Below are 27,020 nucleotides of genomic sequence, written 5' to 3'. Positions count from 1 at the left end.
TGGCGTTTAACTCCAGACAGCAGCATGTACTTGGCGTTCAACGCCAAGTTATGTCGTCAATTTCCGAATAAAGTATGGACTATTATATATTGCTGGAAAGCTCTGGATGTCTACTTTCCAACGCCGTTGAGAGCGCGCTATTTGGAGTTCTGTAGCTCCAGAAAATCTATTTTGAGTGCAGGGAGGTCAGATTCCAACAGCATCAGCAGTCCTTTTGTCAGCCTTTTTCAGAGTTTTGCTCAAGTCCCTCAATTTCAGCCAGAAATTACCTGAAATCACAGAAAAACACAAAAACTCATAGTAAAGTCTAGAAATGTGAATTTAACATAAAAACTAATGAAAACATCCCTAAAAGTAGCTTGAACTTACTAAAAACTACCTAAAAACAATGCCAAAAAGCGTATAAATTATCCGCTCATCAGACACCCCGAAGCTTAAGTTAATGTCCATACAAAGACGACTAATTAGGGTAAGAATAGTGACGTACTTCCGAAGAAGGGTTGGTCTCTCCCCTTTTATACTTTGTATCCAGATGAGTCTTTTGTGGTCAAACCCATCTTTTTAGAAGCTTCTGCTAGTTGTCCAAGTTCTTTGTGGAATGGGAGGTGACATGCAGGTCACCTCCTGGCTCGGATCGGTGGGTTGTAATTGGACCCGGCTTTTTAGTGGACTGAACCGGAACAATAACAAACAATAGATAATAGATTTACATGGAACAAAATTTGATCAACAAATAAGACATGTGCATGCTATATAAAAATTTAGACCTTTTATATGAATTAACGTTTTTTATAATATATTTTTTATATAGTTAATTAATTTAGTGCTTAGAAATTATGAGATTGAGGTTAGATTAATTATATAAATACTATTTTTTATGATAGTATAAATGTAATTATTTAAATATATATTTTGTCTATATTCTTATAAACTTAAAAATTTATATATCATTCACTTACTATAACATTAATTTGATTTTTTTTATGCATTAGAATAGATAAATGGTCTTGTTTGCACTAACAACGAAGTACCTAATGAAGATTAAATGGATAAATGCTCCCAATTTACCTTATATAATTATATTAGAATATATTATATATATAACCTATTTTTTATTTAGATAAAATAAAATGCTGGTTCATAAGGGTCATTATTATTGTTTGCCCCGTCGGGAAAGAAAAATCCTCTTTGGTATAAAAATAATAAGTTCACTTTTTTTTTTTTTCCTTAAATGAGATCGAATTGAAGTCCTGCTCGTCTACCTCGTTTCTATTGATGCCTCCATAATAAACGTCTCTATTTTTAAACTTTTAGCAATCAAAATCAAGTATCTTTGTGTGCCTCACTTTTAGTTCCCATTATAGTATCTCCATTATAAGTAAATGTTTCCCCCCAATTTTCTCCTTGAACTCTCCCCTCTTCACATTCTTTTTTCTTGAATGTTTCTTTTCTCAAGTTTCCTCTCCAGAAAAGTTATACCTCATTAAATGCTTGGTTTTATCGATTGTAGTTCTGATTAATGATTTTTTTATTTACATTAATAAATTTTTTTCTTTTAAATATCAAGTTGTTAATTATCAAGTTTGGTGTTTCTACATTTGATGATTGATTATCTTGGGATTCAAATATCGTACCTCCCCGAATAGTGTTGAGGCATGGCAAGCAATGGTGCCTCAATATCTGTTGCAGATAATAGAAATAGTGTTGTGCACAAGGCCATCATAACGAAGGATTATACTACACTCAAGGAGATACTTGCAGGTCTTCCAAAACTTAGTAATCCGTATGAGATTCGGAGCGAGGAGGCTTCACGAAAAGAGGAAGAGAAGGCCGATATTATTGCCGCGGTGGTGAATGGGCGCAATGTAGAGAACGGGGACACCCCTCTCCACGTTGCTGCAAAGCTCGGTGACTTGGTGGCCACAGAGATGCTGATGGCTGCCGGCGCCAACGTTTACTTGAAGAACAAGCAAGGGTGGAGTGCTCTTAGAGAAGCCATAATCAACAAAAGAGACAAGATAGCAATGTCTATGATAAAAAATTCTTGGAATGATTTGGATGAGAAATGGCATAGGAGGTTGCCTCGTTATGCAGGGACTCTAAGAAGGATGAGGGACTTCTATATGGAGATTACGTTCCATTTTGAGAGTTCTGTCATACCTTTTATCTCAAAGATTGCGCCTTCGGATACTTACAAGATTTGGAAAAAGGGTGCTAATATGAGGGCAGATATGACATTGGCCGGTTTCGACGGCTTGAAAATCAAGCGGTCTGATCAAAGCATTCTTTTTCTTGGCGATGGTTCAGAAGATGGAAAGAGAGTCCCCGGATCGCTGTGTGTTCTTTCCCACAAGAAGAAGGAATTGATTGTTACTTCTAAGCTTCCTGGGCCTTCGAAACCAAGTGATAGAGAGATTCGACAAGTTCTGGCTAGAAAGTACAGAGACAACAAAGTCGTGAGTGTTGCAATTGATGTGAGCCAGGCTGTTCTTGTTCCGCAGCTGACGTGGAGGCGAAAGGAGAGGAAGGAATCGGTCGGGTCATGGAAGGCGAAGGTCTATGACATGCAGAATGTCATTCTAAGTGTGAAATCCAAAAGCATTCCAGGAGCTCCACCCGACATCGAGCTAGCTTCTAGACAATGTAATAAGGAACAGAGCAACAAGGAGCTGGATGAGGTTTTGACACCTGAAGAGAGAAAGCAATTGGAAGTTGCACTGAATTCAACAGAAGAGAATAACGGTCATAAAGGTCATGGAAAAAAAGAAAAGAAAGGGCGTAGTGTAGGGCATAAAGAAAAGGGGAATAAAACAAATGCTAGTTCTGGTGGAAGTAGTGTTGGTAATGGTAATGGGAGTGATGAAGTATTTAAGAAAGGAATGAACCCTTCTCTGTGGCTTTCACAAAATTATCCACTGAAAATTGAAGAATTGTTCCCGTTGCTTGACATTTTGTCCGAAAAAGTTAAAGCAGTTCGTCGTGTGCGGGAAGTCCTCACAACAAAACTTCCTAAAGATACTTTTCCGGTTAAGGTGTGTGTGTGCATCTTCTTTGAATATTTACAAAATATCTAAAACTTATTGGAACAACATTAGAGCTTTAAAATCTTTCATGTGCGATTTCTATTTACCTATTGCTTTCCACTTTGTATTCCATGATTTCTTACACGCTGGGGAGAAATTCGTGTCTCATATTAAGCTTATCAATCATGCAAACTTTAAACAAACTATTATTTTGTCATCTAATAATAAAATTCTTGTTGATCTTGTACACTTTACTAAAAAAACTTGATATGTAAATTTTACACATAAAACTCATCCATATAGTTCCCCCCTATTTTTATGGAAAACCAAACGTAGCACTATAGCAGTAATTATACAAATATTGTGGGAAGTAAACTTTGTAAATGCATAAGATTTATAATTTGGGAAAACAGAATTTTTTGTCTTTGTCATGCATTAAATTTTGTGTTATTCTCATGGTTACATTAGGCCTTTTCTCCTTTTGTGTTATAATAAAAATGATTATCATGGCAAATGCAGGTCTCCATCCCTGTGATTTCCACAGTTAGAGTACTGGTTACATTTACAAAGTTTGAAGAATTACAAAATAAAGATGAGTTTGAATCAGCACCATCAAGTCCTACTAGTGCCGGTGAAGATAATAACCCTTCATTGACGCAATCCTCATCATCGTCGTGGTTTCAGTGGATTAAAGCCCCCTCACGGTCATCTTCTTTTGTTGAACCAAGTAGTATGATAGATGATAGCCAAGACCTATTTGCAATTCCTCCAGATTACAAATTGACTACTTTTGACGAAAAAATGAACAATATAGAAAAGAAGAGGATCGCAAGGGTACAAGAACAAAAGTCACAAGCAAAATAGGTTCGTTGATGCACTAGAAAGCTTACAATTCATCAATGATGGTATATGGGAATGATATTTTGTAGAACTTATAGATTTTGTTAAAAATACCTTGTATACCTTGTATATATTATCGAACAGACACGTTTAATTTTTCAACTATTGTAAACAATATAGAGGACTCACCCCAATAGAGATATCACATTTTATAAAGAGAAATAGAAAGACATCACAATTAATTTTTATATAATTATTTTTAACTATCAATCTATTTTTTTAGTCTATTAATTTAATAAATTAATAATAGATTTTTTAGTCTATATTTTTAAATATTAATAGTTAATTAATAGTAAAAAAAACAATAAATTCTGATTAATATTTCTCTTTTATTATTGCATTTCCACTTAATATAAAGAGATCATTAACAAAAAAATTTTATCAACCCAAAGAAACACTCAAATACAATTAATAACTATAGGTATAGCAACAACTTTTTATTATTTTTTTTTTATCGGATGGATTCAACAGTCCCAATCCTAAATATTAACATCACATATTCGCACACTTGGTCATGGCCAAGATTTAAATTTAGATACAACATATTAAAAAATAACATATTTAACCATTCAACCAAAGCCTTTTTTTTATTATTATGTTAATTGACATGGATTGGAATGAGGTTGAGTGGTTGAGCCTTACGTATAGTAAGTCCATACCTCTCACTCATATCTAACTCTTGAGGCTTCATCCCATTAACAATCTTCCAATCAAAATAGTGTAGAAGAGAGGCCAAGATGAAATGCACTGTTCTATGAGCAAGTGGAAGTGCTGGACACATTCTCCTTCCAGCCCCAAACGGAATGAGCCCAAAATCAAAACCTTTAACATCCATTTTGGACTCTATGAACCTTTCTGGCACAAAGGAATTTGGGTCACTCCAAGTGCTAGAATTTCGTCCAATGGCCCATAAGTTAATTAGAACTTGTGTGTCCTTGGGAACTTTGAAGCCACATATTTCTACCATAGACTTTGATTTGTGGTGTAAAAAGGGAACTGGTGGGTGCAACCGAAATGTTTCCTTCACAATTGCATTTAAGTAATGAAATTCAGAGATATTTGATTCATGTGGCTTGCCATCTTTGCCAAGGACTTGTAGGAGCTCCTCTTTGACTCTAGCCATCATTTTAGGGTTGTGTACCAATTCTGTCATTGCCCATTCTGTTGTGCTTGTTGTTGTTTCTATCCCAGCAACAAATAAGTCCTGGTACATCAATACAACAAATTATATATTATGTGCATTCATAGATGTATATAAATATATAGTTTTCTCTTTATTTTTTTAGTTAAAAATTATCCTAAATTTTCATTCAATAACTTAATTTAGAGCTTGTCTGAAAAGCTAAGAATCGAAATTCATTCAAAAATTGAATTCTTTTTCATGTTTTGAAACAAACAAAAGTTAATAATTTCAATTCCAATGAGAATTCTAATTCTCACATTTATTTTATTTATAAATCAAACCACTTTTGGTTTGATTTTCAATTTCATTTTAGTTAAGGACAAATTAGTAAAAATCAAAATAAATAAAAATTTAAGTCTATCAAAATTATGTATCATTTTAAATTATGATTTGAATTAAAAATAAAATTGAATTCTTTTTTAATAGAACTATAATTCTTTTCTCTAAAAAAAAACTTTTCAAACACACTCCAAATATTTTAAAGAAAAAAGAATTTTATGCAAAAATACTCACCACAAATAAATGTAGTAAATGATGACGACTTAATTCCGTCGAACTATTTTCTTTGATGATATTAATGAAAGAATCCAATACATCGTCATATACTTCAAAATTCTTATTTGATGAAGTTTGTAGTAGCATTCTTTCATCGAAAATATCACCAAAAACTTTCAGTAACTTCAGAGTAACGTCATCTCCCCTCTTGCGGATGCCTTGTGGATCAAGAAATCGAAGAAGTGGGAAAAGATCCGCCACATTTGCCTTCCCAGCGTCTACCATTATGGACTCTACAGTCCCTTTAAAATTTTGAAATCCATCATCCCTACTTCCATATTGAGCAAAATCCATGGAGAAAAGGGTGTTGGACAATGAATTCATTATTGTTGTGAATACAACCTCACCAATATCAATAGCTTCACCTTTTGAAGAGCAAGTCCTGAGAAAATCCACCAATTCTTGCACCTTTTTGTGGCGAAGTTTGCTAGTTGATTCTAGCTTTTGAGGAGAAAATATGTTTGTAGCACATAGTTTCCTTAGTGTTCTCCAATGATCACAAATTGGTGACCACACTAAAGAAACTTTGTGGTGGTCAAGTGCTCTTGTGATATCAGGGACTTCCCTGTTGGAAAATGCTAAGTCATGTTTGGTTAATGCTTCTTTGGCTATCTCTGGTGATGAAATGACTATAGCATTTAAGCTTCCAAGCTTAAGAGTCATTAGAGGACCATAAAGTTTGGAAAGGTTAAAGAGTGATTGATGGGGTTTTTGGCCAAGTTCTAAGATGTTTCCTATTATAGGATAAGGGTAAGGCCCTGGTGGCATTTTTTTGGTGGGTTTAGAGGCTCTATTAAAGATTACTAGTACTAATTTGAGGATTATAATGAGGAGCATCATTACCTCAAATATGTTGTAACACTCCATATATATGAATATGATAGTGGATACCTCAATTCTTATATCTTTGTTGGTTGGTTATGATTGTATAGCTCCGAGTGAAGATTATTGCACCTCTATGTATAGGTATATATAGGCTCATACAACAACGTGTTTAATATAATTCAATTCAAAAACACCGTGCTTCACGCATTGGGTGGATTCACATATTGCAATATTAATCTTACCTTATGCTCATGCAATAAAAGATATAATTCAAATGACATAGTCTTCCTATTTTTGTCTAAAGGTTTTGGGTTGTTCAAGTCTCACTACTAATTTTAAAATATATATAAAAAGTCTAGAGGATCAATACTTTTATTAAAATCTGATTAGCATTTAACTAGCAAAAAGAAACAATCTCATATCATTAAAAACATTAATAATGACTAATTAATAACTACAAATTACAAAACTTATTCTCCCTAACACTATATATATATATACAATCCCGTTACGTTACCAACTGTCAACATCTGTCAACTCTTATTTATAAATGTGTTTAATGGAAGTGTTTTTGTGGATGTGTCTAATAAAAATATATTTTTTATAACTGTGTTCAANATTTACAATCCACAACAACTTCACTATTGGCATTATTATATGCGAGAATCACGAATTACTACTATTTTTGGACAATGTTCGTTGAATTCTATATTTTGCCTTAAATTCTATAGACATATTGTCTGGATCTATTTCCGTATGAATTCGGTAGTGTGATGTATGTTTAAATTAACTAGCACCACAAGTATGTATGAACCGGTTCACACTAGTGATATGTTGGCACCACTACTAGTCTACTATGTATGTTAACTCTTATTGAAATGTGGAAACATTTGTAACACTGTAGTGATGATCTTTCATTGTCAAAGATTCACGCTACATGCAAATTGAATCAATATTTTTAATTTCGCATAGTAGTTAATTGGTTACGACTCTTACGCCTATAACTTAATACTGTTTTTTTATTTGTTAGTAATTAACACATCAGAAAACTTTTATGTCATAATAAGCTTCCACGCCTATATATTGTTCTAATTTGCTAGGCGAATGGAAAAGTAAATTAGTTCCTTTTGACAAACTAAACAAAATCACTTTAGAACATATGTATTGCATGCACATCAACAAGTATTAAGGACAATGTAACAAGCAAAGTCAACTTCACTTGCTCAGCTCAAACTATAATTTTTTTTTTCAGAAATTAGAGAAGATTTTTCATTCACTAATAATTTGTGGCTATGATAGTTTAAACATATTTATATAATTTATATTAGCTAAAACAGAAAATCTAAACCTTTTAACATAAATTCTAGTTCACTAATAAATAAAAATAAATTAAAATATATTAAACAAAATATGTTAACAACTTAAAATATATATAACATAATAAAATACGTACTAAAAATATAGAACTTGTTTGATTGTTATATTCTTCAACAAACAAATTAAAGTTTTCAACTTTTTACGTAATAGAGATTTAATTATTTATGTATTTTTTTTCCATCATCTTATTAAATTTTTGAGAAATATAATTTCATGACATGGTATTAAAACTTTTTCAATCTAAAAATTTAGAATTCAATTCTTGTTGATCCAAAAAAAGAAATTCAACATAAAAAAAAATTATATAAAAAATTTACACAACCCCAAAAAATAATTTTTATATAAAAAATGTATTCAAAATATAACTATATATTCAGTACTTTATCTTATAAATTTAAATTTTTATGGGAAATAATTTCATAACCAACAATACATTACAAATCCCAAACCTTCAATAGTAACAAAAAATGATTATATATCACATATCTTTGCAAAGCACTAAGAAAAACTATATATTACCAAATGATAATTCACCATATAATTTAAATTATACATAAATAAAATCTTTAGATAAAAAAAATTATAAAATCCACACACTAGTTATCAAGTTAAATATTTTTTTTCAGTTTTTTACGGTATTTTTTAATTTGATAGGATAAAGATTAATTCGTTATTATTTGAGTTTTATTTAAAAGTTTATTGTTGAGTTTTATTTAAAAGATTAAAAGTTATTATTTGATCAATAAATTACTATATACACAAAATAAAATTCAAACTTTTAATATTTATTTAAACAGATTAGTAAATTGGCTAAGTTAGTTTCCTTGGAACTAATATTAATTGATAGAAATTGGAATGAGTAAAAGTGGTTGAGCCTTACGCACAGTAAGACCATATTCTTCTCTCATGTCTAACTCTTGTGGTTTCTTCTCATCCGCAATCTTCCAATCAAAACAATGCAAAAGAGTGGCTATAATCAAAGGTACTATTCTATGTACCAATGAAATCGCAGGACACATTCTTCTTCCAGCTCCAAACGGAATGAACTCAAAATTGTTATCTTTTGTGTCCATTTTCCACTCTTCAAATCTCTCTGGCACAAAGGAATTTGGATTACTCCAAATGCTAGAATTTCGTCCTATGGCCCATAAATTAACTAAAACTTCCGCATGTTTGGGAACTTTGAAGCCATTGATTTCTACATTGAAATTTGATTTGTGGAACAAAATGGGAATTGGAGTGTGCAACCGAAATGTTTCCTTTACAATTGCCTCCAAGTAAGGTAGCTTTGATATGTCTGATTCTTTAGGGTTTTCATCTCTACCAAAAATTTGTAAAAGCTCTTCTTTGGCTTTAGCCATTTTTTTAGGGTTATGCACCAATTCTGCCATTGCCCATTCCACCGTGCTTGTTGTTGTCTCTAATCCAGCAATAAACAAGTCCTACCAAAAAATTCATGCATAAATTTTGAAAGTGTATATTTTGTGTAATGAAATGAAATAAATTTTGTGAAAACATAAATAAAATCACCGCATGATTAAATATTATATTATAATAACTCGATGATCAAATTCATTTTATAACCTAGTCTACTTAATCATCACCTCTAATCGTATTTTTTTAATCTTACTCAAACGATTAGCTTTCCGTGCATCTTTTCCTTCTTCTTTTTTTCCCTTCTATCTTCATCTAGATCTTCTTCTTTCTCTAACTTCTTCTTTTCATTCGTATTTTTTTTCTCTCGTATGGGTGTCGTCTTCTTCTTCTCTTCTTCTCCTTAACTTTCTATTAATTCTTCTTCTACATTTTTTTATTCTTTTTTATGTATTTTATTTATTTTTCAGTTTCTTTATGTATTTAAAAAATTATAAAAAATGAAAAAAAGAGAAACAAAAAATGAAAAAAGAAGAAAAAATGGATAATAAAAAACATAGATATTCTTTATACAAAACATAAACATTTTGTAATGACAAATATAGAAATTTTTAGAAGAGAAATATATGAACAAAACATAGAAATTTATTGAAAAAAATGTAAAAAAATAAATAACGATAAAACATATATTTTTTAAGATAAACACAATTTTTTGATGAAAAACGAAAATAAAAAATATAAAAATTTATTAATGATAAATATAAAAACCTTTTGAAGGTAAATATTAAACACAAATTTATAAACCACAAACACAAAAATTTTATGGTGACAAATACATAAACTTTTTAAAGATAATCACAATTTTTTGAATAGAAACATAAGAAGAAAATATAAATTTATTTCAAAAAATACATAAATTTTGTTATAATAAACACTTTAATTTTTTAAACATAAATATTTAATTTTTTGAAAAGAAACAATAAAAAATACAAAATTTTATTGACGATAAATACAAATATTTTGTGATGATCACGAAAATTTTTTAAAGAGAAATACTAGGGGCTAGCAATTTTGGTGTTTTGTAATCATCAATTGGCCATCAATAGTATTTTTAATGGTGTGATATTATATTTAATGATAAAAGATCACTCATTTTTGTTTTGATGATTAAGTGCTGGCCAAAAAATACAAAAGTTACTAGTCCCTGTACTTTTTCTTTTTTAAAAGTATTGAGAGAAAACATAGAAATCCTTTAAGGATGATAACCATAAAAACATTTTGAAAGTACATAATTTTTAAAGAAAAAAGGAGAAAAAAATACAAAAAATTACTGATCATGATAATACGAAAATTTTGTGATGATATATATCTTAACCTTTCTTAAAAAAGGAACTAAATAGTGTCTTAGCAAAATAGAATAAAGAAATGATCAGATACACATATAAATCTATCTAGATTACTTGTACTCTCTACCTGATATAATAATAGTGTGTGTATATATAATAAGTCAAACGTATAAGTCAATGAGGAATACCTAATATAATAATAGTGTGTGTGTATATCTAAGACATAATTTATTCTCAACCGTCAGTAGTATTTTTTAATAGTTATCACTCTAGTTTAGGAAACATTATTTTGGAGATCTTGTATAGAAGTATTACTTACTGGAAATAGATGTAATAAATGGTGGCGACTCAGTTCTGAAGACTCATACACTTTGAGAAGATCCAAGAAAGAATCTAGTACATCACAACAAGTTCCTCCAAAGCTGCTTTTGTTGGATAATACTTTTAGCCGCATTCTTTCCTCAAGAATATCATTGAAAACCTCCAACAACCTTTTAAAAGATTCTTCACACCTTCCTCTAAGGCCCTGTGGATCAAGGAAACTTAGAATTGGAAAAAGATCTACAACGTTAATCTTTCCAGCATCATCCAATATACCCTCTATAAGCTCCTTGAAATTTTGATGAGATCCATGATCATAATCATCACTAGCTCCATAGTAGTGTGCAAGATCCATAGAAAAAAAGGTATTGGACAATGAATTCATTATTGTTATGAACACAACATTACCAATATCAATAGCTTCACCTTTGGTGCAACATGTTCCAACAAAATTCACCAATTCTTGCACCTTTTTGTGGCGAAGTTTGCTAGTTGATTCAAGCCTTTGAGGGGAGAATATGTTTGTGGAACATAGTTTCCTTAGTGTTCTCCAATGATCACATACGGGTGACCACACCATAGAGACTTTGTTGTGGCCAAGTGCTGTAGTGATATGAAGGACTTGCCTATTGGAAAATGCTAAGTCATGTTTGGTTAATGCTTCTTTGGCTATCTCTGGAGAAGAGATTACAATAGCGGTTAAGGTTCCAAACTTGAGAGTCATTATGGGGCCATATGTTTTGGAAAGGTGAAAGAGTGATTCATAGGGTTTATGGCTAAGTAGTTCTAAGAGGTTTCCTATTATGGGATAAGGGTAAGGACCTGGTGGCATTTTTATGGTGGGTTTGGAAACTTTCTTGATGAAAAAATGAAGGCATGGCCATACAAGGATAACCATCATCAAGAGAAATATTGGGTAATAATAAAAATAATACTCCATATATGATAATAATGGATGTTGGTGTGGCATATCTTGAACACGAATAAAGTAGATGATAACACATACGTATATATAGAGATAAGATATATAGAATATTTTGGATAAAGAAATGTTAAAATACTATCAAAATTTATTGTTTTTAATTTGGCCATTATTAATTAGCCATAAATTTATTGAAGTGATCAGAGAAAATAAGACGAGGGAAAAGCTGTTTTTTCTTTAGCCAACTTGTTATATTATTCATTGAAATTGATTGCTATAATATTAGTTTTCTAACATTATTAAAAAAAAAAATTTAATGCACTCTTAGAGGTTCTGCTAACTTGTGCTGTCAGCCATGTGTATGTTAAATTTTGAAATGGAAGGTACCACTCATCATTGAATTTTCGGCATGCAAGGTAACTAAATGGCGTGCATTGTTTTTGACAAAACGAATACGTACAAAAAGAATTAAATGGACAATATATATTTCAACGATAATTCATACATGTTTAAAATCACACATACACCAAGTTACGTTGTCTTTAAGAAAATATTATTAATTGGTTTGAATTGGAATGAGTATGAGTGATTGAGCCCTACGTATAGTGAGACCATACTTTTCTCTCATGTCTAATTCTTCTAGTTTCTTCTCACCCGCAATCTTCCAATCAAAACAATGCAAAAGAGTTGCTAATAAAATCAAAGGTACTATTCCATGAACCAATGAAATTGCGGGACACATTCTTCTTCCAGTCGAAATGGAATGAACTCAAAATTATTGAAGTCTTTATTAGTATCCATTTTGCGTTCTATAAACCTTTCTGGCACAAAGGAATTTGGATTATTCCAAGTACTAGAATTTCGTCCTATTGGAGAGTGCATTCGGAAGATTTCCTTCACAATTGCATCCAAGTAAGGAAGTTTTGACATGTCTGATTCCTGAGGCTTTTCATTTTTGCCAAGCACTACTAAAAGCTCTTCTTTGGCTTTCACCATCTTTTCAGGATTACATAGCAATTCTCATTGCCCATTCCACTGTGCTTGTTGTTGTTTCTATCCCAGCATTAAACAAGTCCTGGTAAATGGTAATATACAATGAAAATAATCATCCATATGACACCGAAAATCATATATAAAAAATTAAACTTTAAGCAATAATGCATGATTAGATTAGGGAGTCAACTTTTTGAGCGAATATCAGTTAATTTTTGAGTAAAGATTTGTTTCAATTCCTAATCATTTATTCAAAAAATAAAGCAGTCATTTACAATTCAAAAATTTTTATCCAATCTCTAACCACTCAAATAATTGATCTAAGTGGTTCCTGACACATGATAAATGACTTTTTTATTGATATATGCATGAAAATTTCTTTATTTTCCATCATACGCACCATTGGAAACTTCTCCCAAAATGCGTACACCAATTCGCAACCCTCATCCGCGAAATGAAAATAGGCACCATTTTAGACAACATGGCCACACCTCATCAGACACATGCCATGCCAAGCTCACCAGTCACGAAATGTAGAACATCTCAAGGCTGACACACACGAAATGTCCAATTCACTAGTGGCACACATGGGTTGTCCCATTCCACGATTGTCAGGCACGAAATGGGTTTGGGACAGTGAAGACAGCAACTCCCAGTGGTGACAGTTCTCGTACGAGCATGTAGTGGATAGTTTGGGAAGCAATTTATTGTAATATTATGGGTGAAGCAATATAAAAGGGGGCGAAGGGGAGGGAACCACTTCGAAGGGTTGAATTATTTTTTGCCCACATGCATCTGTTTCCTGTTTCCTATCCCACCAAAAACACAACAACACACTAAACCACACTACTTCTCTCCTATTTTCTACCCTCCAAATTGGTCCCTTCCATTCGCCCTCTTTTATATTGCTTCATTTACAACACTATAATAAATTGCCTTCCAAATTATCTACTGCATCTTCGTACGGGAATTGTCACCGCCGGGAGTTACTGCCTTCACTGCCCCAAACCTATTTGTGCTTGACAGTCATGGAATGGGCCAACTCATGTGTGCCGCTAGTGAGTTGGGCATTTCGTGTGTGTCAGCCTTGAGGTGCTCTCCATTTTGTGGCTGGTGAGCTTAATTGGCATGGCGTGTGTCAGATGGCAGCACCTATTTCATGGCTACCTTACTTGAAATGGTGCCTATTTTCATTTCGTGGGTGAGGATTGCAAATTGGCCATGCGCATTTTGGAAAGAGTTTCGTGCGTATTATGAAAAATAAAGAATTTTCCATGTGTATATCATGAAAAATAAAGAATTTTCCATGTGTATATCAATAAAAAAGCTCATGATAAATAGGTCAGTGTTCACAAAAATTGTTTAATCTCATTAATTAAATATGTTAAAATATAATTAGGATCAATTATGATCAATTAGAGTATATCTGAATATTTATTATAAGATATTACGTCTTTATTATTTCGATTCTCTTAGTACCTATAAATATCATTCTATATTTTATCGTTATAGACAACTTGATTACACTCAATAATATACAAATCCTTCCTCCAGTTTAGTCTCTTGTTTCTAACATGGTTTCAAAGCCATACTCCTTGAAGAGGATAGGTTATTTTCCTTGTGGTAAAATCACCGTAGTTTTTGTATTTTTTTCTATGCCATTCTTCTTTCTCTTTTGTCACTCCTTTGATACTTTTTCACCTCACCGACTAGCCTATTTTTAGTTGAATGATCAAACACCATTGTCATCCGCTACTTACCTATTTTTATGAAGAAATCATATAGTTTTCGCTCTCTTTCGGCAGTTCCGTCTACGTTCTCTTGTGGCAGTTTCGTCTGCGTTCTCTCGTGGCAGTTCTATCTGCGTTCTCTCGTGGCAGTTCCGTTTATGTTCTCTCGTGACAGTTTCGTTTGCATTTTCTCGTGGTAGTTCCGTCTGCGTTTTGTCTGTGTTACCTTGTGGCAGTTCCGTCTGCATTTTCTTCCAACAGTTCCGTCTGCACCCGCGGCAGTTCCATCTGTGTTTATTCCTTCCGACAGCGGCAGTTCCGTCTGCGTTTTTTTCCGGCATTTCCTTCTGCATCTGTTCTATTAGTTTATGCATTTTTAATTTCATTGTTTTAAATATGTTTCAAACTCAAGTTGTCACTTGAGTTTGAGAGGGATGTTAGAATATAATTAGAATCAATTAGCATTATTTAGCATATCTGAATATTTATTATAGGATATTACGTCTTTATTATTTCGATTCTCTTAGTACCTATAAATATCATTCTATATTGTATCGTTCTAGACAACTTGATTACATTCAATAATATACAAATCTTTCCTCCACTTTAGTCTCTTGTTTCTAACAAAATAGTTGAGAATCGATTAGACCAATTATTTAAGGGTGCTAGGGAGCCAATGGCCTAAGTGTACAATGTGTACAATGAGCTAAATCTTTGGTCCATGAATAAAATGAACATCACCCACACTATCCAGAATAACCATCCGAATACCAAGGATAATAAACATCTTATGTCATCAAATCACTCATCCTAAAAACTTAAGTTAATTTTAGAGTTCACCAAGGATCGAATCTTTGACCTTTCGAATCTAGAACTCTAATACCATGTCATGAACCCACTCATCCCAAAAGCGTAACCTGACAGAACAATGTAACACTAATGATCATATCTCTAATACTTCCTAAACCTCTATTGTACACATTGTACGTTTAGACCATTGGCTTCCTATACTTTTCCATTATTTAAATGACTAGAGAGGGATGATTACACATATATTTTTAAATTATAGAAAATTACTTTGTCTTTTAGACAAATAATAGTGAGAAATAAAAAATGTGAGTAAAGAATCGTTTTTGTCCCCAACGATTGGGGCAAATTTTATTTGTGTCTCTAACGTTTAAATCGTCCTATTTGTATCCCTAACATTTGTAAAAGTGATTCAATGTTATCCTGCCATCAATTACACGAACGCTTTAGTTTGAGTTTTAAAAATCTCTTCTTAAAGTTAGAATACAAATATCTGGGATAAAATCGATAATCCACTCCGAAAAATAGCTCATCAAAAGTTGAAACTAATTCCTACAACATTTACATAATTCATTTTTCTAGAGACATAATTGAATCTAAACACAAATAGTGGGTATAATATTAAAATCGAACACATTCAAATGAGACCTAATTGAGAATGAATACATTCAAGTAAGAATAATTGAAAAATATAATATGATTTGTTAGTATAATTGATAATAGGATAACATTGAATCACTTTTATAAACGTTAGGAATAAAAATATGACGATTTAAACGTTAGGGACACGAATAGGACTTACCCCAAACATTGAGAACAAAAACGATACTTTACTCTTTATAAAATTTAGACGTTCTTCCTCAAATCCACAATCTAGTTATTACTCACATCTATGAAATATTTTGACATGGAGGGTAGAAGTACTACACTTACCATAAATAAATGTAACTAACGGTGGCGGCCCAAATCTGCGGAACCATTATTCACTTCGATGAAATCTAGAAAAGAATCTAACAGGTCACAAGTCCCTCCCAGATTCTTGTTAGAAGATGCTCTCAACCGCACTCGTTCATCAAAGATATCATGATCGAAAGCCTTCAATAGTCTCTTAAAAGATTCTTCACCTCTTCCCCTTAGGCCTTGTGGATCAAGAAATTTTATAATTGGGAAAGGATCTATTACATTAATCTTTCCAGCATCGTCCAATATTCCCTCTATAAGCTCCTTGAAATTTTGATGAGAACCATGATCATCATCATCACTAGCTCCATAGTTAGCAAAATCCATAGAGAAAAGTGTATTGGAAAATGAATTCATTATTGTTATGAATACAACCTTACCAATATCAATAGCCTCACCTTTGGTGCAACATGTTCCCACAAAATTCACCAATTCTTGCACCTTTTTGTGGCGAAGTGTGCTAGTTGATTCTAGCTTTCGAGGGGAGAATATGTTTGTAGCACATAATATTAAACTATTATTCCATCTTAGCTCATGACAACAATAAAGAAGTCTCGTGACCCACAAATTCAGTCTAACAGAATACATAAATTTAGTTACAATTTTAGTCTTTATTATCTTATCTTTTCTTATCTTTAGTTGTTCTTATCTTATTTTTATTTGCTTTTATCTTTCTTAGATCAATGCTCTATATATATACTAAGGTGGAAGAGTAGTTTAATAGAAATTTCCAAAACACACTCAAAACCAATTGTGCCCTAATCTCGCTTTCTCTCTCTTTCACATCATCACTGTCTCCGATCAACGCTTCTGCCGTCGTACCTCACCAATTGATCAGCTGCTATTTTGCTATTCTATTTTGTCAAAGAAGTGCACACAGCAAAATGGACGATTGGGAGGATGAGCAAATTGCACCTATTGACCTTATCAAAAAGGAAGTGACTAAAAGTAAATGGGATGATGAAGATGTGGATGAAAATGATGTAAAGGAATCATGGGAGGATGAAGATGAGCCTGCTCTGGCACCGGCACCTGCCCCTAAAACGACCGAAAAGGCTCCTAAAAAATCTGAAAAAGCTGCTGAAAAGAAGGGAAAGAATGTAGAACCAGTAAAGGAAGAATCGTTGGATCCTGTGGCTGAAAAACTTAGACAACAAAGACTGGTTAAAGAAGCAGATTATAAGAGTACCAAAGAATTGTTTGGTGGTGGGGAAAAAGATGAGAAAAACCTTGATACTTTCATACCCAAGTCAGAGAGTGATTTCTTGGAGTATGCAGAGCTCATCTCACACAGGCTTCGTGCTTTTGAGAAAAGCGATCATTATATTGGTTTGCTGAAGGCTGTAATGAGACTATCTATGGTTCAATTGCAAGGAGCCGATGCAAAAGACATTGCATCTTCAGTTACTGCCATTGCAAAAGAGAATATAAAAGCAGAGAAAGAAGCCAATGCTGGGAAAAAGAAAGGTGGCAAGAAAAAACAGCTTATTGTTGAAAAACCGGATGATTATTTTGCTATCAGTGATCGATATGAGGCTTTGGACGATTATGATTTCATGTGAAAATTTTTGGTTCGATTCCATTCAAATAGTCATGGGATTCTTCAACCTTTTTCAACATTGGAAGTTGGGACAAGACCCTTCGGCATACCCTTATTATCTAAAATTGATGAGAGCTGTCCTGTAATTTGTCCAATAAGTGTGTGCATCAGTGTCTTATTACTTGTCAATGTCGATTTTGTCACTATAACTACATCTGTTTTTCTCATACTCGGAGGTAGATTTCAGTAGATGATTCATATAATTTAAAAAGTTTGAAGATGAACTTGCCAACATTCAACTTTACTTTTTGGGTAAATTATGTTTTTTTTTGTTTTTGTCATCGGGTAAATTATGTTCTTGGGTTGTGAGAATTGAATTGCCTCTTTCTTCATGCCAGGTCCATTTATGTTAAAAGTTGGATGTTGGCTTTGGCACCATACTTTAATCCATTGATTTTTTATACATAACCAATGTTAGTAGTAATCCAAGCATAGAGCATTCCAATAAAAAAAAAAACAAATAAAAATAAGATAAGAATAACAAAAGATAAGATAAGATAAAATAATAAAGGCTAAAATTGTAATTAAATTTATGTATTTTGTTGGATTGAATTTGTGGGACACGAGACTTCTTTATTGTTGTCATGAGTTAAGGTGGAAGAGTAGTTTAATACGTAATTTTCTTAGTGTTCTCCAATAATCACATCCGCGTGACCACACCATAGACACGTGGTCAAGGGCTCTTGTCATATCTAAGACTTTCTTATTGGGAAATGCCAAGTTATGTTTGGTTAATGCTTGTTTGGCTATCTCTTGTGATGAAATAACAATAGTTGTTAAACTACCAAATTTGAGAGTCATTATAGGACCATATGTTTTAGAAAATTTATAGAGTGATCCATAGGGTTTATGGCTAAGCTCTAAGATGTTTCCTATTATGGGATAAGGGTATGGACCTGGTGGCAATTTTATGGTAAGTTTAACTAATAATATTTTGGAGACTTTGATAATGTGATGAAACAAAGGCATTGCCAAAGGAGAAGTATTATCATCATCATCATCATTACTAGAAGTAGAAATATTGTTGTGCAACACTCCATAAGTATTATCATTTATATAAAATGATACATACTTGCATTTGTATTTATATTTTTCGACCACTCTTCAATAACTATGTTCTTTTGTATATAACTAACTCCAGCTCATTATCACATTATCCATTTCACCTCTGCTTGCTGATTAGAACTCCACGTTTAAGTCCTGGTGCATAACAAAACATGACTTATTTAGTGGCGAGTATTTGCAGTCATGAACAGTCCTTCTTAGTTTAAATACACAAATTTAGGTGTTAATGATAATACAGATACATTGCTTGAAAATAGAATTTATTTTTCTTTGGCATAGATGATTTTTTTTACAAATTTTAAAACAAAACACACAGTTAAGTTACAAGAAATTGTATCAGTACTCAGTAGGATTTATGGTACACTTACCTAATTATGAGAAAACACGTCTGGTATTGATATGAGGGGTCGTGCATATCATTTCTCCCGTTCTAAATTCCATTCAGACTTTGGGTTTTATCAAATGCAAATAATCACGTGCTTTGGGTTTGAACAGTTGAATGCTCTTCTATAAATCTGATGAGCTAGATTGAAGTTAATGTCAAACTATAAATCTTGGTAGCATAATGGCTGTTATAGCTAATAAATTACCTAATAAATTTTCAATTATTTATGACAGTTATTTCAATATGATCAGGTTTATTTTCTTTAAGAAGGAAAATTGAAGATGTTGTTCTCCGTGCTGAGATGTTCACATCAACAGCCTTAGAAATTGAAGAAGTTAAGCGAACTAAGCACCAAGAAATTCTACATGCTTTTGATATGTGGGATGATGATATAGCTAAATCCAATTAAATTCTTGTCAAGCTGGCTAATAACATCAAAGTAGTTGATTCTCTTAAGGATTTAAGATACATGGTAAACAATTCAACTAAGTATCCTTTAAAAGTTATACATATTCAACTTTTTATTACAATGATTTAAAAAAAAGTAAAACAAATGCATCTAAAAATTATAAATAGATTTAATGTCTTTTTAAAATTAAATACACATTTAAAATACAAACTAAATAAAACTAAAATTTAAAATATAAATTTAAATTTTAAATTTCTGTTTCAGATTTAATATATTTAATTATTAATATATTACCATTTAAATACACATCCAAGAATCAAATTAGTTAGAATTCAAAATTTTGAATTTAAAATTCTAAAATAAATCTTAAACCATCTTAAATCACTAGTAAAATCTTTATTCTGTAAAGATCCAGAGCTGCATCGCCTCTCCCTCCTCACCTGTGGCCGTTTTCGTCTTCTCCCACGTTGTGCACTCCTCTACGACGATTTCCTCCTTCGGCGACGCGTTCCGCGACGCGCACTTCCCTGCGTACACCTCCGTGCCTCCTCCGTGCCTCCTCCATCTTTATGTTGTTTATTTAATTTTAGATGTGTTTTTGGCATGAATTTTGAATGTTTTGAATAAAAAAATTAATTGAAGTGAGTTTAATTGATTTTGAAAATTTCATTGATTTTTTAAAAATTAGTACACGAAAAGTTGTTATCAGTTTTATGGTTTAGTTTGTAAAAAATTAATGTATTGCAAGTGGTTACAAATTTTACGGTAATAAGTATTTAAAATAAAAGTGGTTTCTTAAAAATAGGAAATATGATTAATTAAAAAATTAAAATAATAAAATATTAAATTTAAAAGTTGAATAAAAGCTGAATTTTATTGTACAAATAGCATTTTTCCATAGTAAACTTATCTTTCCGTTATTTTTGCCAAAATTTTGATAAATTATTTATCTTTTACTCCATGATGGTGTGAGGATTGTTTTGACCATTTAAATAGTCTTACAAATTCTGGTAAGCTGAAAATTCATTTGAGTTTCTTGCTGCTTCATAGTTTTTTCTTAATAAATTCATTACACATGTACTATAAGTAAGGAGTACTCTTAATTATAAATATATTAAATAAATATTATTTCTAATATTTAAACAATTATCAAAGTATCTAATATGATATTTTGAAAACTTTTTCTAACAAATTATACTTTTATTATTTCGCATCAATATGTTAAAATTTTCATCTATTTATTATTACTTTTTTTCATTAGAATTAAAGATTCTCAAGTTAAGGATGATTAATTTTAATTGGACTACGTAGATATGAATTTTATTATACTTTAAAGAATAAATAACCATTTATACAACAAAAGTGACTTAACAAGCAAGCGACTTTACAACAATGACACTGTTCTATTCGAGAATTTTGTCAGGATTGCGCCACAGTTGTGGGAATCAGGATGGCGTCGTGTTGGAGAACTGGTAAAAGCAAAGGTTCCATCATCTGGGTCGGACCGGTTCGCGTCCATATCACCAGTAGGTTCGGGTTTTTTCATGTGGTATTTTAAAGGATAGGTTCGGGTTTTTCATGTGGTATTTTGAAGGAAAGTTCTCAAATTCGGTGTTAGGGAAGTAACGCTTCCGTTCCGGATTCTCTACCGGATTCCATAGAGAGTGAGTTTCGAAACATTTCAATGTTAAGCATTGAGGCTGGCGGTTTACACATGTGGTTTGAATTCAACTGAGTTTTTAGTGTGTAAAGGAAGTAACAGTTTTGGGCAAATTGAGGTTCCTCATCAAGGTGTTGCTTTTGAGTATTCTGGTTTAACTCTCGGTGATTCTCATAGTTGTTCTATTAGAAGATCCAATGGTTCTGTTTTTTGTTGGGGGTGGTAACGGAATTTTCAATGCTAATTTCACAAAAGGTGTGTCTTTTAAATTTTATTGTTTCTGGATCTGATTTTATCTGTGGATTAACGACAAGAAATTTCTCTTTGTGTTAGGGTCTTGGTTGGTTAAATGGTTCTGATTCTGATTCTAATGTTGTGGTTCCTTTTTTTTTGTCTCCGATTCTTCTGGGTCCTTGTGTTCAATCTTCTTGCAGTGAGTGCGGTATCTATCCTTGATCCGTTACCCAAAACCTTGGCCCACAACAACAATCTCGGAACCTAGTATAGCTGGCAGAGATAATTTCTCTAGGATAACTACTCCACTCAAGACTATCACTATCCTAATAAATCCGGGCAACGGCCAGCATAAACCCCGTCAAACTAGCAACAAAGATACGGATAACAAACCATTCGAACAACCCACTATAAGTGCTAACGAGTTGTTAATCTAAATGTACACAATTCATTCTAATTTCTACTCTGAACTCTCTCACACTCATACTTATTTGAGCGTTGGAGTCCCTTTGCAGGTATCCAACGCCACTTTCCCCAAAAGAAGACGACGTTCCACACTCTTTACTCCAAGGAAAGTCAGTTCAAGCGTCAGCCAAACGAGCTATACCTCAGAGTTCATTTTCACACAGGAACAATCCTCAATCTCAATACTTCTGTTCTGGTTTTGGTAACATTTGTAAGCCTAAGCCTTGTGGGGCTCAAGTACCGGTGATGCCGGCTAGGCCTCCTGCGGTGGTGCCATTGCCGGCGGCGACGGCATCTTCTCGGTCAAAGACCTTGCCATAGAATGAGAGCCACCTAGAATGAGATTCCCACGAACCAAGCTCAGATTTAAGTCAGGACACTTTTATCATACTGAAGGCATCTATCATACGTACAAGTTTAATTTCAAGCTATCATAAATACAAATGTCAGCGTTTTCATCTTTCATAGATATAAATGATTATTTATTCATACTTTCAAATTTCCTACGGGACTGTTATATTCGAACCAAAGCCGTAGAACTAAAGAAGTGGTAGATGAGGCTAAGAAGTTCAATAATAAAATATTTATTTTATATACTATTTTTATTTTTTAAAAACAGTTTTTACTTTCTTTTATTTAATTTTTATATAATAAAATAGATATTATTAAATTTTAAACTAGTAATAAAAATTTTACCAATACCAATAATCACAGCTCAAAATCTCTGATTTTCTTCTATCGTCCCATAAATGGCAAAATTCCCTAGTCCAGCAAGACTGCAACGGCTTCTTCTGTCCCTTTTTTCAACCTCTTCTTTTGTCACCTATAGTTTATCATGTAACTTTTTAGCTAGCTGCTCTGTCTACCCGCAACTAACATCATCTATTTCAGACACTTGTCCGATTTGCTATTGTTACAAAAATTGCTAACAGTTTATTTAAACAATTATCTCTATTTTTTTATTAATTTTATTAAAAAGTGATTAAAATTTTGTTACGGCCTGGCCCAAACCATTCGCGGGCCGGCCCGACCCGAGCACCACCCTCAGGAATGAGGCGTCCAGTCGTTGATCCGGACACGCGTTCCTGACAACTTGCTACAGCTGTGCAAAGGAAGCATCGAAGGAGGTGGGCCTGTCCTTGTAGGGCCCACCTCTGACACGGTATATATGGGGAAGGTCCTACCCTTCCCCCAAGGTACGTCACATACCACTCACCCTTTTTCGCCTGCAGACTTCACTGACTAGAGCGTCAGAATGTCTTTGCAGGTGACACCCCCCTCCTCACACGAAGTGCTCGGGACGTCGTCTACTCCCTCTCCCCCTCGAGAAGCCGCTCCCGACGAATAGCTAGCCCACGGTCTGAGCCCGAGAGCGCCAGGGAGGGAGAACGCACAAGAAGACACTGCGACCCCATCATCTACACCAGGCACGATAGGCGTACCACAGAGCGAAACCGCGAGGACGCTCGTCGAGAGGACGACGAGGGAAGAACAACCAGAACGCGGGAACCAGTGATAATGGGCGCAACCCCATTCCATCATTCCATCCTCGAGGTCCGACTGCCAAAGCACTTTGACAAGCCAACGGACATGAGGTACGATGGAACCCAAGACCTGCAGGAGCACCTCACGGCTTTCGAAGGCAGAATGAACTTGGAGGGAGTGGGAGACGAGGTAAGGTGCCGCGCTTTCCCGGTCACCCTAGCGGGACCTGCAATACGGTGGTTCAATAACCTCCCGCAGGGCTCGGTGACCAGGTTTTTGGACATCAGCCGCACCTTCCTAGCCCAATTCACAACCAGAATCGCAAAGGCAAAGCACCCAATTAATCTACTTGGAGTGACCCAGAGATCAAACGAGCCGACCAGGAAATACCTAGACCGATTCAACGATGAGTGTTTGGAGATCGACGGGATGACGGATTCGGTTGCGAGCTTGTACTTGACGAACGGACTTCAAAACGAGGACTTCAGAAAGCACCTCACCACGAAGCCGGTGTGGACAATGCAGGAGATCCAATGTGTAGCCAGGGAGTACATTAACGATGAAGAAGTCAGTCAGGTCGTGGCTGCCAACAAACGGCAGCCCTCTTACAATCAAACCCGGCATCACGGGAGCGGAGAAAGACAGAAAGAACACGCCAGGGACGGCGGTCCGAGTAAGACGCCCAGGCCGTTTCCTTGAGTCGGGAAGTTCACTAATTACACTCCCCTCACCGCACCGATTACGGAAGTTTACCAACAAATAGCCGAGAAGGGGATCTTGTCGAAGCCCCGATCTCTGAAGGAATGAACAGGGGGAACAGGAGCCTCTACTGTGATTACCACAAAGGCTACGGGCACAAGACACAGGACTGCTTCGACCTGAGGGACGCACTGGAGCAAGTGATCAGGGATGGAAAGCTAGTCGAATTCTCCCACCTCATTAGGGAGCCGAGGAGACGGAACCGCGACCACGAGGGCGAAGATAAGACCCGGGCAGCAAAGCGACGCCAAGAGCCGGAGGACAACGACCATGGCCTTACCATAGTGAACGTAGTAACAGCAAGAAACGCAGCGCCTAGGTCGAAGTCGGCACATAAGAAAGACGCCAAAGTCCTGGCGGTTTCCTCATCCTCTGTGTGAAGCCCTAGGAAACTTCCATCCATTTCATTCGGCGCGGAAGACCAATGGTTTGACGAGATCACGGAAAGCCCTCCCATGGTCATCACGGCCAGAGTAGGAACCGACCTCATCAAGCGAATCCTTGTAGACACGGGGGCAGATTCGAACATCATGTTCCGCAATGTGTTCGACGCCTTGGGCCTACGGGACGCGGACTTAAAGACTCACCAGCACAGCGTTGTAGGGCTCGGTGACCACTTCCTCAAGCCGGACGGGATAATCTCCCTGCCGATCTCCGTGGGACAAGGCCAAGGGAGGAGAACGGTAATGGCCGAGTTCGTGATCCTACGAGACTCCATGGCCTACAACGTCATCCTAGGGAGGAAGACCATCAACGACCTAGGGGCAGTCGGTAGGGTCTGTAAAAGGAGACCTGGAAACGGCAGTCGCTTGCGACAACGCCAGTCTCTCATTAAGAGAGAAATCCAAAGAAACATCAGGAGTGTTCCTCGCCGACTTGGATGCCAGAATCGGTGACAAACCGAGACCCAAACCAGAAGGGAACCTGGAGAAGTTTAGAGTCAGCGACACGGAGGAGAAGTTCACCTTCATGAACAGAAACCTCCCTCACGAGCTGAAGGAACCTTTAGTGGAAATGATTAGCGCCAATGGCGACCTGTTCGCCTGGACACCAGCCGATATGCCGGGGATAGACCCCCAACTCATGTCGCACCATTTGGTTGTCAAGCCAGAAGCCAGACCGGTGGCCCAGAGAAGGAGGAAGATGTCACAGGAAAGGGCAGAGGAGGTGGCCAAGCAGATGGCCAACCTCCTTGAAGCAGGCTTTATCCGGGAACTTGACTACTCGACATGGCTGTCAAACGTGGTCCTGGTAAGAAAGCACAATGGTAAATGGAGGATGTGTGTGGACTATTCTGATCTCAACAAAGCATGTCCCAAGGACTGCTACCCCCTACCCAACATTGATGCACTCGTCGACGCGGCGGCGGGATACCGGTATCTGAGCTTTATGGATGCTTATTCTGGCTACAATCAGATATCGATGCACCGGCCAGATGAAGAAAAAACAACATTCATAACGCCAGGAGGAATCTATTGCTACAAGGTAATGCCCTTTGGCTTGAAGAACGCGGGGGCCACATACCAAAGGTTGATGAACAAGATATTCAGCGACCTCATTGGCAAAATGGTGGAAGTCTATGTGGACGACATCCTCGCCAAGACCACCCGTCCTGAAGACCTCTTAAGCGACCTGGGAAACGTGTTTGCGGCCCTTCGACGATACGGCATGAGGCTTAACCTTCTCAAATGCGCCTTTGCCATGGAGGCCGGAAAGTTCCTAGGATTTATGATAACCTAAAGGGGGGTGGAAGCAAATCCTGAAAAATGCCAAGCAATACTCCAAATGAAGAGCCCGGGCGGCATCAAAGATGTCCAGAGAGTGGCGGGAAGGCTCACCGCGCTATCTCGCTTCCATGGGGCGTCGGCAGCAAAGCCCTCCCTTTCTTCAACCTGATGAGAAAGGGGATAGCATTTGAATGGACCCCGGCATGCGAGGAAGCGTTCAACCATTTCAGAAAGATTCTGGCAACACCACCTGTACTCGGTAAACTCGTGGTCGAGGAACCACTCTACCTGTACCTAGCCGTGACGGAGGAAGCGCTGGCAGCGATCTTGGTGCGGGAAGAAGGGAAAGTTCAACAACCGATTTACTTTGTGAGTAAAGCGCTGCAAGGAGCAGAACTTAGGTACAGCAAGTTGGAGAAACTGGCACTAACACTCCTGACCTCTTCCCGCAGACTACGACAATACTTCCAAGGTCACTAAGTGGTCGTGAGAACGGACCAGAAAATTCATCAAGTGCTCCAAAAACCCGACCTAGCGGGAAGAATGATGACCTGGGCCATCAAGCTATCCCAGTACGATTTGAGATATGAGCCTCGACATGCGATTAAGGCGCAAGCAATGGCAGACTTCATAGTGGAAGTAACCGGGGATCCAGTCGAGGACACGAGCACACGGTGGAAGCTCCACGTAGACGGAGCCTCCAACCAGACGGTCGGGGGCGCCGAGATCATCTTAGAAAGCCCAGCCGGAGTCATCTACGAACAATCAGTCAAGTTCGAGTTTTCCATATCGAACAACCAAGCGGAATATAAAGCCCTCCTAGGCGGCTTGATCTTAGCTCGGGAAGTCGGGGCCACGAGGCTAGAAGTATGCAGCGACTCACAGATTGTCACGCCGCAAGTAAATGGAAGCTAC

General features: G+C 35.5%; 4 protein-coding genes and 1 pseudogene across 4 annotated transcripts; 2 read left to right on the top strand and 3 right to left on the bottom strand.

Moving 5' to 3' along the window:
- Nucleotides 1-1,655: 1,655 nt before the first annotated feature.
- LOC107475808 (uncharacterized) lies at nucleotides 1,656-3,887 on the top strand. The gene is made up of 2 exons (XM_021136546.2): nucleotides 1,656-3,032; nucleotides 3,543-3,887. Exons 1-2 carry the CDS (start codon nucleotides 1,656-1,658, stop codon nucleotides 3,885-3,887), a joined length of 1,722 nt encoding a protein of 573 aa, XP_020992205.2.
- A 438-nt stretch (nucleotides 3,888-4,325) lies between these two features.
- Nucleotides 4,326-6,593, bottom strand: LOC110278038 (cytochrome P450 76T24-like). The gene is made up of 2 exons (XM_021135858.2): nucleotides 5,620-6,593; nucleotides 4,326-5,127 (listed from the first exon to the last, which is right to left on the bottom strand). The coding sequence occupies exons 1-2, from the start codon at nucleotides 6,526-6,528 to the stop codon at nucleotides 4,522-4,524; spliced, it is 1,515 nt and encodes a 504-aa protein (XP_020991517.1). The 5' UTR covers nucleotides 6,529-6,593; the 3' UTR covers nucleotides 4,326-4,521.
- Nucleotides 6,594-8,699: 2,106 nt separating this feature from the next.
- LOC107475807 (cytochrome P450 76T24-like) lies at nucleotides 8,700-11,628 on the bottom strand. Its single transcript, XM_016095482.3, has 2 exons — nucleotides 10,903-11,628; nucleotides 8,700-9,305 (listed from the first exon to the last, which is right to left on the bottom strand). The coding sequence occupies exons 1-2, from the start codon at nucleotides 11,626-11,628 to the stop codon at nucleotides 8,700-8,702; spliced, it is 1,332 nt and encodes a 443-aa protein (XP_015950968.3).
- Nucleotides 11,629-12,534: 906 nt separating this feature from the next.
- On the bottom strand, nucleotides 12,535-20,340 carry LOC107475805 (inactive cytochrome P450 76AD1-like; annotated as a pseudogene).
- LOC107475736 (uncharacterized) lies at nucleotides 17,051-18,134 on the top strand. The gene has a single exon (XM_016095379.3). The coding sequence runs from the start codon at nucleotides 17,201-17,203 to the stop codon at nucleotides 17,876-17,878; it is 678 nt and encodes a 225-aa protein (XP_015950865.1). The 5' UTR covers nucleotides 17,051-17,200; the 3' UTR covers nucleotides 17,879-18,134.
- Nucleotides 20,341-27,020: the final 6,680 nt, after the last annotated feature.

This window comes from Arachis duranensis, chromosome 2 (genome assembly GCF_000817695.3).
Source record: "Arachis duranensis cultivar V14167 chromosome 2, aradu.V14167.gnm2.J7QH, whole genome shotgun sequence".
Classification (NCBI taxonomy): Eukaryota; Viridiplantae; Streptophyta; class Magnoliopsida; order Fabales; family Fabaceae; genus Arachis; species Arachis duranensis.
Note: the sequence above shows the minus strand (reverse complement) of the source record. Positions and strands in the feature narration are given on the sequence as shown.

Excerpts from the sequence above, each read along its gene's own strand:
- LOC107475808 (XM_021136546.2), top strand. The coding sequence starts at position 1,656 with ATGGCAAGCAATGGTGCCTCAATATCTGTTGCAGATAATAGAAATAGT. Across the intron at positions 3,033-3,542 it reads AAGATACTTTTCCGGTTAAG|GTCTCCATCCCTGTGATTTC; the intron begins GTGTGTGTGTGC and ends TGGCAAATGCAG.
- LOC110278038 (XM_021135858.2), bottom strand. The coding sequence starts at position 6,528 with ATGGAGTGTTACAACATATTTGAGGTAATGATGCTCCTCATTATAATC. Across the intron at positions 5,128-5,619 it reads ATTTACTACATTTATTTGTG|GACTTATTTGTTGCTGGGAT; the intron begins GTGAGTATTTTT and ends TTGATGTACCAG.
- LOC107475807 (XM_016095482.3), bottom strand. The coding sequence starts at position 11,628 with ATGACTCTCAAGTTTGGAACCTTAACCGCTATTGTAATCTCTTCTCCA. Across the intron at positions 9,306-10,902 it reads ATTTATTACATCTATTTCCA|GACTTGTTTATTGCTGGATT; the intron begins GTAAGTAATACT and ends ATTTTTTGGTAG.
- LOC107475736 (XM_016095379.3), top strand. The coding sequence starts at position 17,201 with ATGGACGATTGGGAGGATGAGCAAATTGCACCTATTGACCTTATCAAA.